The sequence below is a fragment of the Neodiprion virginianus genome, chromosome 3, assembly GCF_021901495.1.
Source record: "Neodiprion virginianus isolate iyNeoVirg1 chromosome 3, iyNeoVirg1.1, whole genome shotgun sequence".
Taxonomy (NCBI): Eukaryota; Metazoa; Arthropoda; class Insecta; order Hymenoptera; family Diprionidae; genus Neodiprion; species Neodiprion virginianus.
The window spans coordinates 28,989,244-29,003,561 of record NC_060879.1 but is presented as its reverse complement, the minus strand read 5'-3'; the positions used below and the strand labels follow the sequence as shown (position 1 = coordinate 29,003,561).

The following is a 14,318-nucleotide window of genomic DNA, read 5'->3' as shown; positions in this document are numbered from 1 at the left end:
ACGCACCAAAATCCGGACGCAATGAATCCAAAATTCAAAGGAACGTTAATAAAATACCGCTCAAGCACGGAACTTCGAGTTTTCAGATGGATACAAAACAATTTCGAGAGAGAAATGCGAGTCTAGAAGGTACGTCGATCGGGTATTCAGCCCCGGGATAATTATATACAGCGAAAAAATTCTTCCGAGTAATATTTTTTTTCGCATATATTTTTGCCAGAGCAAGTTTAACAAGCACTACAAAGAGCGTCGATATACAGGGTCTGTACGAAGTTGTATCGAGCTGGGTTTCTCATGAAGCAAACACAGGAACGTCAAAGAATTTGATAGAAAACGCAAGAGAAGTTAACCTACATCGATACAAAAGCAAAGAGAATTTGAAGAGTGATTCTATTCCGTGTTCGCCGGGATTGAAAACGATATACCTACAAAGAGAGTCCTCGTCACTCAATAACGTTATTCGTCGTGACATCGGGTCTAAGGGTGCGAGGGTGGGGGGAACGCGAAGGTACGGTAGTTGCAAAAGGAACGAAACGTGTGGAAGTCTGAGATCATAGAGAGCGAGAGTGAAAGATCGGCGTATCGGTAAAGGTTCCATAAAGTATTGCGCCCGCGATCGAGGCGGGGGTGGGTGGATTAGGTGGATACAGGGTATAAGATATCAGTCGGGCAATTTATCGAAAGGAATATGGAACAGGGAACTGTTTCCAGTATTCTAGGCATTAAGCCCTACGAACGAGACCAACAATGGGCCTAATGCGGATGAATGATGATACGTAACAAACCTTATTCAACAAAAAGTTTTGGTAGTAAATTGAATCCAGTGCTCTAGCCTCACGGTCCTCGGAGTAGGTGGGCAGACAGGGTGGAGGTTGAGGTTGAGGCAGCCGAGGCAGAGAACGGAGTGTGTGGTAGTAGGTGGTAGTGGGTGGTGGTAGGTGTAGAATAAGATCATGGGCCTGGCCGTTGTTGCGTGCGCGCGGGGCGAAGGCGATAAGCGCATGCGCGCGATCCAAAGAGGCTAGCAGCCACCGCGCGGCGACGCTCAGTCTCGCCTGTCGCAATCCGGTGCAGATATACGTGCAATTACCCTGTCAACGGTACTTAAAATCTCCGGCTCTCCGTCGCGGCGAGCTTTCGCCAGACGAGTCGGATCGGAAACGGGAGTTTGTCCAGTGATCGAAGGAGTTTCCGAATTTTTTTTTCACTTTTTCACAAGGTGTTTTTGAAACGGTGCGGTTTTCGCGGGCTAAGAAAAAAATTAACGCGTTATTACAACCCCCCGAACGAGGGTGACGACTTTTGTTTTTACTCGGAGGGTTTTTAAAATCGACGGGAACGGGCCAACCTGGCGAAGCAACGAGGAAAAGGGGAAAAATCGAAGGGGTGAATCCGCTGTTGAGAGGAAAGACACTTGACGTCCGGTGGTGCGAAACGCGCGCGATTAGAACGCCTCGTAACGCTGCCTCTTTGCAGCGCACCTTGTAAGCGGCAAGTGTGGTGAAATCGCCGTCACGATGCTCTGACATTAGCGCCAAAACACTGTAGTGAATCCTGGCTAAATTCGAGGGGATACATAGTTCGCCTAGTTAATCCCCTGCACTCGCGAGGAAAAGAAGGCGGGGGGATTTATTGCCCGCAGTTTCCCGTGACGAACCGTCATTAGCCGCCTCTGAAATCTCGCCAATTTCTTTCGAGACCATGGATCGCCACCTGTGGCTAGGCGTTACTCTGCTTTTTGCTATTTCGCAAGGTAAGTTTATCACCACGCTCATTCGAATCTCGGGACGACGACAATAATCTCAAAGCGCGACCGCAAAAATTAGGGAACAACATCATCAATCCCCGAGATTCGAGTCTGACTCCCGATGAGCGTAGAAGCGAATTAGCGTGGGGCGAGGTGACTTAAGATTCGTTCATTTTCTGCACATGTAAAGTTAAACAGCTTACGGTTGTATCAAAAATTGCTATTCGGTTGGTAAAATGGTAGAAAAAAAAGGCTGTAACGGCGAGAGAAAGCTCTCGTCGTCTCTCGCCGTCGGGAACGAAGCAACCTGCAGCTTCCGTGTAAAGACATGTGTGCAGACTCTGTCAGAGAGCCGTTGACAAGATAGGGTCGAAAATTTCTTTCACGCCGATCGCTGTACCGTGTTTGAAAAATTGCGACACATTTTTTGCTCGCTTTTCTTCATACCGCCGCGGCGCCGCCACGTTGCGTCTCTTTGAGTGTGACGCACGGCGCAAATAAATCTCACTGACCTTTGACAGATCAGATGTACGTACACGCATATTGATAAATAGGTCAGCGATAATTTATATTGACATAGATATGCATGTTCATCTCACTTGCGCAATAGCATCCGTAACTTTGTACCGCGATTTCACGTAACTGCGGCTCATAATTAATCGGCACGAAGTTCTATGTATAACGGTGCTGATGAAAATGCGTCTATCATATCCGTAGGTATAAAGTAGCCCCTGCAGGGTGGTAATTTTTATTCTCTCATCACGAAACTCGCTAACGAAGCATTTATTATCTTAATTATTTTTAATCAACCGAAAACCAGATGTAGGCATATATATATATATTGTACAGACATACAGGTATATGAATTTATGTAACAGACAGATTTACTGGAAGTTTTATCTTCTCTCGAGATATAAGGTTTGTATATATGTGCGTGTATATACTTTAGAACTGCAGGGCTGGGGGCAGGGGGGAACTGGATCCGAAGATTAATCGAAAGGCATCAAGTCAAATGCTTTCGAGGCAAACGTAACCTAACGCACCTCACAAACTCAGAAGCCACCCTATAATTTGGCAAAGCCCACAATAAAGTAGGCTTGAACGCTTAGCTTAAACATTTTTCTACACTCCTGCGGGTAATTGATTTCTCTTCCCCCGTCTCTTTTAGCACGCGATTTCAATGAAGTTTGGTATCGACCCGATGTGCCCCATGTGCTTTGATATTTTTACTTTAAGTGGTTCCAATTCATTCAGGGAGAATATAAGAGAGAGAGAGAGAGAGAGAGAGAGAGAGAGAGAGAGAGAGAGAGAGAGAGGGAGAGAGGGTGAAATAGAGTCAGAAAAAAGTAAGGATCAAATAAGAAGGAAATGAAACAGTAAAAACAGGTAGTTTAAATGGCGGGACGATTCGAGTGTATAAATTCACTCGGACGAAAAAGCGTTGGCAAATGCAATTTTCACCGTCTCCATTCCCCTAACTTCGAGTGAAAATGAATTCAACCCTGTATGCACTCTGCGCTGAGGCGAAACCGATGCTATTTCATTCCAAAATATATGCGCACACGTGCCGTGCGGATTGCAGAGAGAATACGCAGCGCATATCGCGTGCAATGCATCGTCGAACAGCGGATGCTTGCACCTACGTGTGTGCAACGACAATATTGCAAGGACGTTGACGCGGTGATTCATGCAATGACCGTACGCAAAGCTAGTCCGTTTGTCGCGGTCCAATCGAAACCCCGTTCCGATCATTATTATTCTTTGTCAGGTTCAAGTCGCATCAATAATACCTACCCCCTTCATTCGGTGATATATCGCGTTTGGAGAGGGTTTTCATTCACGCGTCCGTCAAGCGCTGACAGTTTGAAAAAACAAAAGCAGATAAACAAAATTGAAAGAAAGAAAAAAGCAATCGAATCGAGAGATCAATTGAGTATTTAAAAAAGGGGCGAGAGGGAGCGAGGGATTGTTACGGTCAGAAAATCTGGTCAACTAATTATTCGCTGGTGAATTTCGGGCGGCGCGGCGCGATCGTTTCGCAGCCAAGTCGCGTTTGGCCAATTTAAACGAGATCACTTTTTGTCAAGGCTTAACAGGTTTCTAATTATTTGGCACGTCGAGCGATACCCGGTCGCCCGACAAGCGCAATAATTATCGCCTTTTCCCCCTTGGTGGAGAAGACGGAGATGGTGGAGAGCGTTCTAAGATCGATCACTGAAAATGCACCACAGAATGAGTATTTGATTAGTGTCGGGGCTGCCTGCACCTTCGTTAAAATTAATTACACGACGATCAGGGCGCCAGGATGGATAGCCGAGGTTCATTCTCACCCACGTACCGCGAGGCGATCATACGTATATATATATATATATACCTTATACGTATACCTACGGCAGATATAAACGTACGAAGCGAAGCTGTAGCGAAACAAAGAGTTTCGGAGGGATCGCCGGCGATTCGGATAAAAAGTTCTTATTTTTCTTTCGTCTCCCTTTGTTTTTACTTTTTCTCTCTTCCTTCTCTCTTTTTACAACCCATGATACGGCCCCATGGCGCGAGGGCAACATTCACCCACATAAATACACGGTACCGAGACTCTTGTTTAAATCCAGGGGCGTGATGATGGGGCTGGTTTTCCGTGTAGGTTTCAACCTGGTTGGGCAATATTTCATTGTTTTATTATTAGGGCGGGCTGCGGGGGTTCGGCGTGGGGCAGGGCACGAAATTCTGGAGGAAGCGGGAAAGGGCGCGGGGCAAATGACGACAAACACCGCCTACGTACGCATGTATGTATGTAATTACGTATGTACGTACGCATGTTACAAGTAGCTGAGAACACATATTTTTTCTTCCCGCGCGAATATTCTTTCCTCGTCTACGCGTTCAGCTCGGGACCCCTCGAGCACGTGTCTGACGTTTGTTACGCCGAAAAGGCTAAAGACACCCCAGGGGTGAAGACTCCGAGCCGGTTGCATAACGCGCGTGCATGCCCGACTTATTCGCAACTCCCCAGCTGCTTATCCAAGCCATGCATGTTGCATGGAGCGTGCAGCTCTGCCAGCGCTCGCAAGCTCGTCGAAAATCGGTTCTCTCGGAAATGCGACTCGTAGGTATCCTCGTATTGCCCTCGAGATAATCGCAGATCTGATCCTTTGACTTGGCTGCGAAACAAAACTGACTCGGGAGAGACTTAACGGGATGACATTATCAGCGGCGTCACTTTTAGGGGTGGCTCCGAGATGAGCCGGGAGTGGCGAACGGCCCGTAGCCGAGAAGTCGGGGTGCGGGAGGCCAACACCGTGAATACGAGAGTACCCTATAAATAATTTCATGTCCTTCACATGCAAGTTTGAAACCCCAGATCCACGCCGGCTCCTTCATGATCCTTCGGTTTTCCGAGAAAGTTATTTACCCTGAATTCCTAGGCCGTATTCCATCGACTATCCGGAGTGGACGATATTTGATTTTCGAAGGACACGAGAAGGCGTCGATTGTTGAAACGAAAAATTACCCGCTGCCGTCAACGTCTTTTTCAACATCTAGCCTTGGAACGTAATCCGCATGCGCTTCTTCCGCAACAATATGCACATACTTGATTTCGCAAGTCCCGCGGGAAAATTTACCGCATCAGCTTCTGCGATCATTTCTCTGTATCCTCGTGTCGTTAATTAAACTGTGTCACTGTGGCAGCGAGTTAATAGTTTCCACGCTTGTATGCCTACGGCTCCAGCCGGTTTATTACAGGAATTAAATTCTCCGCACCGAGAGCGTTTCGTTGCCTGTACGTATAACGAACAAGTGGAGAGTTTGGTAGCCGTTCAAAAGAGGATTAACAAATTGGTGACGCAGAGGCATGTTTAGTCAGGATTTATCTGGGCAAAAAGTAACGGCCCTCTAGCGATGCTTGGAACGGTTACGGAAAAGGATGGGACCATTCAGGAAATTGTTGGAATCCATTAAGCACTATACCGAACTCAAGAACTGTTATGACCATATTTAGATATACGTTATACTGTGTTCGTAGCTACGATTTACTCGGAGTTATGACCAAACGTGATGTCGCTCTTTAAAAATCTTATTAGTATAATGGAACTAAAATTTTTTACCTGAGCCACTCGTGTTATACTTGGTAATTCACACATTTTTACTTGGAAAATATTTTCGTTGGGGATGGTTGAACATGTACGAGCAATCGTGTAACTTTAAAATTCATGCCGAGTTAAAAAACAAAATGAGACGATTCTTCAAAAAGCTAGCAGACACGTTCGATCGTCGTACTTGCGATCTTTCAAATATCTCGATCACCGTGAAATTCTTGGCAACTCCTTGTCCGTGTGTCAGAAATAGATAATGAAAGAGAATGACGGGAAGTGGGTGCGATAGTTTACATCTGAGGGAGAGCTGAGTATCAGTTAATCGGTTATTCGGGCGCAGCTTACGGGCTGGTAAACATGGGGGAATAAAAAGAAGAGAAGCGTTCCGGAGCTTAACACCTACACTTATAACGGGAAGTTCTGGGTAGGACGGTAAAAGTCACGTACACTCTACCCCGTCATCTGTTAACAGTGATAAGTCCGGCTGTTAGTCGGAGATCAATGGTCAAATCGACTGGTTCGCCGCTCGGCACTCCGTGGCGCGTAGCAATTTGTCCTCGCGACTCGAGGATATAAAAAGAGCTTCCGAATTCCGGGGCCGGATTTTAGCACGAAAGAGCAGACGCAGGATGCCAGAGACATTCGTTCTGCCCGTTCCCATTCCGGGTAGACAGATGCGTTGAAAAAGTGTATCTATTAATTCAAAGCTACTGTCTGCCGCGAAAAATCGAGGCTTGAAACTCTGTTCGAAGGTATGTACATATATATGTACTATACATACATGAACGCTTATACGAAAAGGTACATACGTATAAACGCAAGGGTACACTCGGAGCCAAAAACCATAAGCCAGCCTGAATTACCATAACTTTATACCGGGCGATAGGAAGAGCCGAAGAAAAACAAAAAACGAGAAATACAGTTCGATGGCAAAAATACGGACGGAGTCTGATTTATTTGGAAAATTTACAGAAATTGATGTTATGTATTCAAAATACGTAGGTACTTTCAACACGCTCACCTTGCCGTACATACGTCGTGCTTGAATATTCGATTTATTTATTCTGTATCTCCGTATTCTATGCGAAAGAGAGAGAGAGAGAGAATATAAAGTGCAACGAGTTTCGTGGTCTTCGAGATCATTGGATTTATTCAAACGGCAGAGCTAGTACGGGTATCTACGAAGTTCTTTATTCACAGTTGCACGAAACTCGTAGTGTAGGTATACTATGTGACATAATCGGATATCGAACCGGGATTCGTTTCTCCGTTAAACTTTGTGTACCCACAGCTGAAAGAGCCTTATACATTGGCGGAAAAGCGTTTGCGAAACTTGACACTCTCGGAAGTTTTAACGTCTTAATAACGTCGAATGAAAACGCGTATGCGATTCACATGTTCAGGTTTCTCCCTCTGCGATCTAAATTCATAACGAACGAATTTTATTTCCAAGAGGAATGGAAAACGACGAGTTTTTAGTATTCCTGAATAGTAATACAGCTCTTCTTTCTTCTTCGTCTTCAGCGATGTAGCTCGAATTATACGTAAATCGTAACCGATGTAATCCCAACCCAACCTAACCCGTCACGGATAAAAAGCATCAAGGATAAAAAAAATTTAACGGAAAACCTTTTAACGTGTACGCATTGTAAAAAGTATATTCAGAATATCATTTCGCATTTTGTATTTAAATGTACATCTTGCAAATTGAGGAAAAATATCTCTAATAATTTGCTACGCGCTACGAAAGCTTTCTCATATTCGAATGCATTTGAAACTCCGACGACGAAATTATTCGTACTATATTCGCACTACATTCTTATTGGTAATGAGTCTATGAAAAGAGAAAAAGTTGCAAAATACCTGGATGTAACATTTGATGAAAATTTAAATCAGGAGGTTCACGTACAAAATACGTTCAACGAAGTTACATATCTGGTGTATGTCTTTGCTAGGCTGAAGAATATCGTAGATTACTCTAGATTAATCGCTGCGTATTATGCGCTCTTTCGTGGTATTTCCACCTATGGTATAATTGCTTAGTGGGAAGTGGAGTATGGAAACGTAATGAATTTGATTCACTGGAGCCAATACAAAGTCGTGAATATCATAAACGATAATTTAATCGATGAAGTCAAAAAGAAAATAATCAGTTACCTGAATGCAATTTAGAAATCGGTAGGAAAAGCTGTAATTTTGTAGCGATCACGTGTTTCACCAAGCTACCCAACGAACTCAAAATAATAGACGTGTATAAGATAACGTCTAACAAATGATAGTAAAAAAATGGATGGTCGAAAATATAACGCTAAAATCATGTGGAGTATTAGTATTATTGTTATTGAATCTGTTTTTTTTTATTTATAGAATCAACCAAATGTATGTGTCCAGTGTTTCAGCATTGCTTGATAATAGTGGAGAAAATCAAAGAATAATCGTACATCATACATCATATCATACATCATATCGTACATCATACATCATATCATACATCATATCATACATCATACATAGTATTAAAGTTCGAAACCAAAGTTTGGATGTTCGGATGTTCAGAAAGTGACGTCACCCAAAATTTTTTTTTCTCTTGACGTCATCGATCTATAGTAACCGTCACGACCAAAATCAGCTAGCCGAATTCCTCAGTCTGGAAACGATCGCGCGGTAGAGCGGACGGATGAGAATCGTGCGCCGCAAATTTCGAGTACCGGGTTCTCTACCTCCTGGATCTTGCGCTTCGGGTACGCTTCCTGATGCAACTCGACTTCCAGGAACAAGCGCTCCGTAGTTCTGGCTGTCCAAGTCCTTGACCTGGTGACTTTTAACATTCGGGACTAATTTTATGTACTTCTGGCTGTCCAGGTTCTTGACCTGGTGACTTTTAACCAAGCGCTGCGTAGTTTCTGCGCTCCAGGTCTACTTCCTGGTGAAACTCGACTTCCAGGACAAGCGCTCCGTAGTTCTGGCTGTCCAGGTCCTTGACCTGATAACTTTTGACGTTCCGGCCTAATTTTCAAGTTTACAAGTTTGATTATTAAAAACGTAATTTTTTGTACTATCAAACCAATGTGCATGCTTCAGATAACATTTTGAATCCGAAAAGAAAACCGACCGACCAGGATCAACAAATTGCAATTGGTGAGTGGCTGGCATACTATATATAGGAATACATGACAATAACGTCGTTCAATTAGAGCTAAAATTGCTGGGCGTAGTGTTTCGAATCTGTCAGCACTTAGCTGATGGTTCTGTGGTATTTTGTGACGAAATTTATTGTCATAAAATCACGATCCGTTATACTTACATGGATGTGTAAACGTGATTTGTAACATTATATAGAAAAAAAATCTTACGGGCAGATTCGGTTTGCGTCACTTGCACAAAGACAGTGTTCATTCTGTATACTGTGAAGCAAATACCAGAATTTCTTGGGGGGTCCATTGTGCCCCAGTCTCCCCTACAACTATGTCATCTGGTAAAACACTGACAACGAGTAAGCGATCGCACGAGCACAAAAACCAGTTGCACTAGGCATCCGACCCCGTGCGAGCTTTAGCGAGCGAGTGTTTTAAAACTAGTAACTATTAAGATGAAATGTAAATGGACTGGTATCTTTTTACATCCTTTTACATCTTTTATACACGAGTTTTATTTTAACATAGATGATCTACCGGTGGTTTGTCGTTTGGTGAATCAATTGCGAAGAGTAGTGTTGAGTTCACAATTAGGCAAAGTGGTTTAATCCTGTAAATATATCAGTGGCACATAACGATTGTCGAGTAAGACGGAACGCCGTGAGCAGTCGAAGTTTTTGCGCTCACGGGTTCGTACAATTTTGTAACGACGTAACGTTGTCCAATTTGTGAAAAGCAGGTGCCGCTCCGAGTGAATTTGCTCTCGAAGAACGTTGGGAATTCCTCTCCTCAAACAGTCGACGCGATGCCGTCGTCGAATTATTTCCGCCAATATGGTCGTTAACACGTTGAGCGCCATGTCAGCCATCGGTGGCTGACACTAGACTTTCCGTTTAGGCCGCGTCAGCCATCGGTGGCTGACACTAGACTTATCGGTGGCTGACAGCGGCGCGCGTGGCCTGAACGGGATTGTCTTAGAAATACGCGTGGCGCTCAACGTGTTAATTATCGGACCTATGACGCCGTATCTCGTCCTTCAAAGAAACGTTGAGATATCGCGGTAATTAGGCGTTGTTTCAAAATTGAAGCTCCTCCGATTACAATTATGCAGACTCCTCCGATCGTGAGAAATCGATGATAGTGTTTGTCTGGTATAGCTACAGAAAAAACTGTTCCAAGAACCGACGCAAGCACGTCGTGTTACCCTCAGGATTGTAACCGGGACGCGTTTCGCTGTATAAACTTTACCCACCTTAATCGTATTTCACGAAGTATCCGCCGCCTGGACGGTTATACTAGGTGCATGGTCCAACACCATAGAGGAGATAATTAGTCAATTACTAATAGTTTGGGTCCCGGGCTACGCAGGTATATAATAGGCACATACTCGGTGCACATGCCCATAATCCTTTACGTATGTATGTACGTACGTAGTTGGAAACTATAAGGTACCCACTGGTGCTGCTAATAGTTTACATGTTCAGCATCAATATTCGCCCACCAACTCAAACTCCCACGTAAGTTCCTGTTTACATTCGGAGACCAAAGTTCGACGTCGCTTCGGTGTCGCTCGCTACTGACGAAAATTCAATCTGGCTGGGTGATGCGATTGAAAGGATATACCTTCGCTGCAGGATGTGATTACCCGACAACGGATGACACCGTGCATGCTCGAGTCCTTTCTCACCACTAGACCTTCGACTTCGCCGTTCGTGGGATGAAAATTCCACGCGTACAACTATCGCCGGCGTACCCGCGGATATTGAATAAGGCTCCGACTATAATTTCGTATCAAGGATAAAAGCGATCGCTTTCACAGACTTCGGCTGCAGGATCCGAGCGGATCGTTCGATTGATGCGATTAGTACTTGTCCGGGTTATAATATCAAAAGTAACCGACTTACGCGACGGGCAGGTACAATAATTTTTTTATTCTTCACCTTTCTCTCGCTCCCTCTCGCTCCCTCTTTCCTTTTCTCCCCGTCCCAGCCCGATCCTTACACTCTTTTCGTTACTCCCTTTTTCTCGTTTCCCCCTTTACGACTACCACGAGGTCGCGGCCACTCCGGGTCCCATATTACGTACAACGAAAACCTAATTTCTGAACTGTAAATAGGTATACTAACCGAGACCGAGGTTGAAGGAATCCGTAAAAACAAGAGCGGGTATAGAGAGTCGCTCACGAGGAGGTTGTCGGTTATTCTTGCCCTTTCGACCCGCGGCAGCCAGAATACCCGCCGCTTATTCTCTCGCTTCCTGTTAATTTTGCCGCCACCTTGCGCTCCAGCCTTATAATGCAGTAATTAAAATGAAAGAAATATTAACCGGTCTCTGCCCACCTAATGGTGATCAAGAAGCGCCGAAAGGTGCCCGAAATAAAGCGCAACAATATCAGCCTTAATTTTGAGGGATGACGGTATGTAATAGAGAGAGGAGAGAAAACGTCTTAATTTAATGAAAATTCCAGGCTTGCAGGGCTTTGCCCAAATGACAATATTGAGAACAGGATTATTCCTGTACGTGCGGGTAAAAAGCGTTCACACGCTACGCGGATATGTAATGCATATAAAGTGAACGCGGTTTACAGTTAGTTATACCTCCAGCTGGGCTGCAGGGTGAAAATTGAATGAAAAATTTTTCCAACGCTTTGAACAGGGCACTTTACACCTGATCTACGATCATTTTTCAATAGCTGCTCCGAACGATATGCAGATTTTAAAAGGATATCGGAAGGACTAAGGGATTACTTCATCGCTCATTCATACTTCGCAGTATATACCTTCGTGAGTATGCAGCTTGCGTGTGTATATATATATATATATATATATATATATATATATATGTATGTAAATATGTGTATATATATATATATCATATATCACATATATATAATACATCTAGCCAGCGCTGTGCTCAACTTGGGGATTTCGCGCGCTGACACCTCGCTACCTCGCGCACACGTAGACTCACTTATCATCGTACATACAATTATCCCCATTTATCTCCTCGACACAAGTGCCACTGCCACGTACTTAGTCTTTCTACTCTGTTAAGAAACCTTACACCGTTCTCATCAGTGTAATGTACGATTTACGTGAAGACGCAACTCCGCGAAAGTTCGTTTCTTGTCCTAATTGTAATGCGAAAAGGAATTCTTGTATCAAATTACGACTATTTCAGCTGTTACATCCTGCACATTGCGAATGTGCATTTTATACATCACTGAGACACTCGAATGCTGCCGGAAAAGATAATTTGCGTAAGTGCTCTCGTCTGAGTTCAAGACGATCGGGAAATAGGTATGTGTACTCTGTGAAACGGCGAAACACGACTAGCCTTTGTTTGCTATGAAATGAACGAGATTTGGAACATTAATTTACGATCAACTTGGCGGCTGTGAGTAGATAAACAAGCTGACCGCTCCATGCAGACACGAGGAGAGATGAAGAAGTTGAGAAAGAAGACGCGCCGTTGCCTCGGGATCGAGAAGATTCATTGGAAAAGTAGCGAAAAGACACGGGGAAACAAGCACTTCCGTACCGCGATTTTTCAGTGAATAAATAATAGAAATATACTCCGCTCCTTTGTATCTTAATTACAACGTTATTGTCATCGTAACACTTATACGCGCGGACCTTTTTCGAGACGCTCGTCTGGGTATCGCGGCCGTTTCCCCTCCATTCGAATTCACATGTCCGTGCTTCGCTTTATCCTCACAGGTAGATACCCACTTCCTATACACGGATACATCCCCCCGGGTTCGCGATAAATTTGAAATCATATCCGGCGAAGGGTGGATGTGTCTTCACGCTCAACTCTCAGCCGAAGCACTTAAAATTCCACTCAACCGAGGTGTGCAAATTTCGAGGAATGCTCTCTCGGAGTGTGTCTCTCAAGCGGCGGTTTAAGAAAGTAGAAAATACGGACAGAGAGCAGGAGGAGGTGGAGGATCGCGAAGTGAAAAAGTACAGGAAAATGACGACTGCTTTCAGGGTTGCTCCAAAGTCTGAATATAATTACTCGACGTTCGTGTACACGCATATCCGTATATTTCGAAGCAAGGGCAAAACAGAATAAAAAGAAGATGAAAGAAAGAAACCTCCTGAAAAGTCGACAACTGATCGTGAAACTATTACCGCGCTACATGCAGCCGAGTTAATTGGACTATAAATTGGTAAAGTCTGCTCGGTACGTCGGAAGAAATTTCCTCCCGCTCATCCTGTTCGCAAAAGCGGGCGATCCCGAGTTTTACTGCCCCCTCATATCGTTGCTTCCGACATCCCTCGGGCAACCACACTTCCTCCAGAGTTGAGGGAACGCGGGGGAGGGTTTTTATTGTAGATTTTCGCAAATATTAATTTGGGTGAAAGATAAGGTTAATTCGAGGGCTGAGCAATTACTTTCCCAGTAGAAGCCCGTTGAGGTTAGCTTAGTTAGGCCCGGGGTTCAGCCGTTCGAGCAAACCTGCGGGCGGACGCGCGTCACGAACCACTCTCATCCTTCCTTCCTTCCTACCAACCGTACGAACTCTTCGTAGGTAAACCCTCACCGCCTCCTTTTCTGCTCCGCAGACTGCGACCCTGGGACAAAACGCTGCGCACACCCCGCGAACCTACACGACAGGCTAAGAAGGAGCTAAAGTGTTTGTTTGACAAGTCTGAGGTTTGTATCTTCAAAGGGTCAAACATAGGCTCCGTATGCAAGCATATGGTGCCGGGTTATAAATAGCCTGGGGTGGCCTATTGTGGGATATGTAAACTTCGGCATATAGTAGGTATACAGTGATAATGCCGGGCTCTGCGGTGCAAGGAACTTTTGGGAACCGTCTGCCCAAGGGTCGGTCGCAGCTCCGGAAACGCTTCTGGTGACGCGATGACGTACGGCTGTTTGCATTGAGAAGATTACGTTAATATAATAACGGGCGAATCACTGCGCGCGAGTTCTACCGACTAGCGACTGTCGAAAGTCGGATTGCAACCTTCGAGGAATCTCGCCGAGATGATCGTCTCTCGTTGTCTCGGGGCCTCGCATTCCCTTCTTCTTAATTTAAATTGTTGTCGTTCCGCCGGACCGAAATACCCTCGACTCGCACCTTAAATAGGCACCTACCCCTCTAACGTGCCGGGATTTATGACTCGCCGCGCCTCTCGTGCATGCTTTCATCCTTTATGTACAACGGTATTAACTCATTTCGTTCCAAACGTTTGCTTGGATAGATATGTTCAACGCGCCAGCTAACTTCGTCTCTCGCTTCGGTCGCAGTTCGTTAATCGCCTTTTCATTGTCAAACTGCACTTCGGACCCTCAATGAAACCCCTTTATGGGAATAACTGAGTGGACTCA

General features: G+C 44.8%; 1 protein-coding gene across 2 annotated transcripts in view; it reads left to right on the top strand.

Moving 5' to 3' along the window:
* Positions 1–1,038: 1,038 nt before the first annotated feature.
* LOC124299737 (serine/threonine-protein kinase dst2-like) overlaps positions 1,039–14,318 on the top strand; it is a 77,938-nt gene continuing 64,658 nt past the window's right edge. For both annotated transcript variants that reach the window (XR_006907055.1, XM_046753051.1), the window contains exon 1: positions 1,039–1,753. Coding sequence is in view for 1 of the 2 variants with exons in the window: in XM_046753051.1 (XP_046609007.1) it covers positions 1,702–1,753 (52 nt within the window). In the remaining variant the exon portion in view is untranslated. The remainder of the gene's footprint in view (positions 1,754–14,318) is intronic.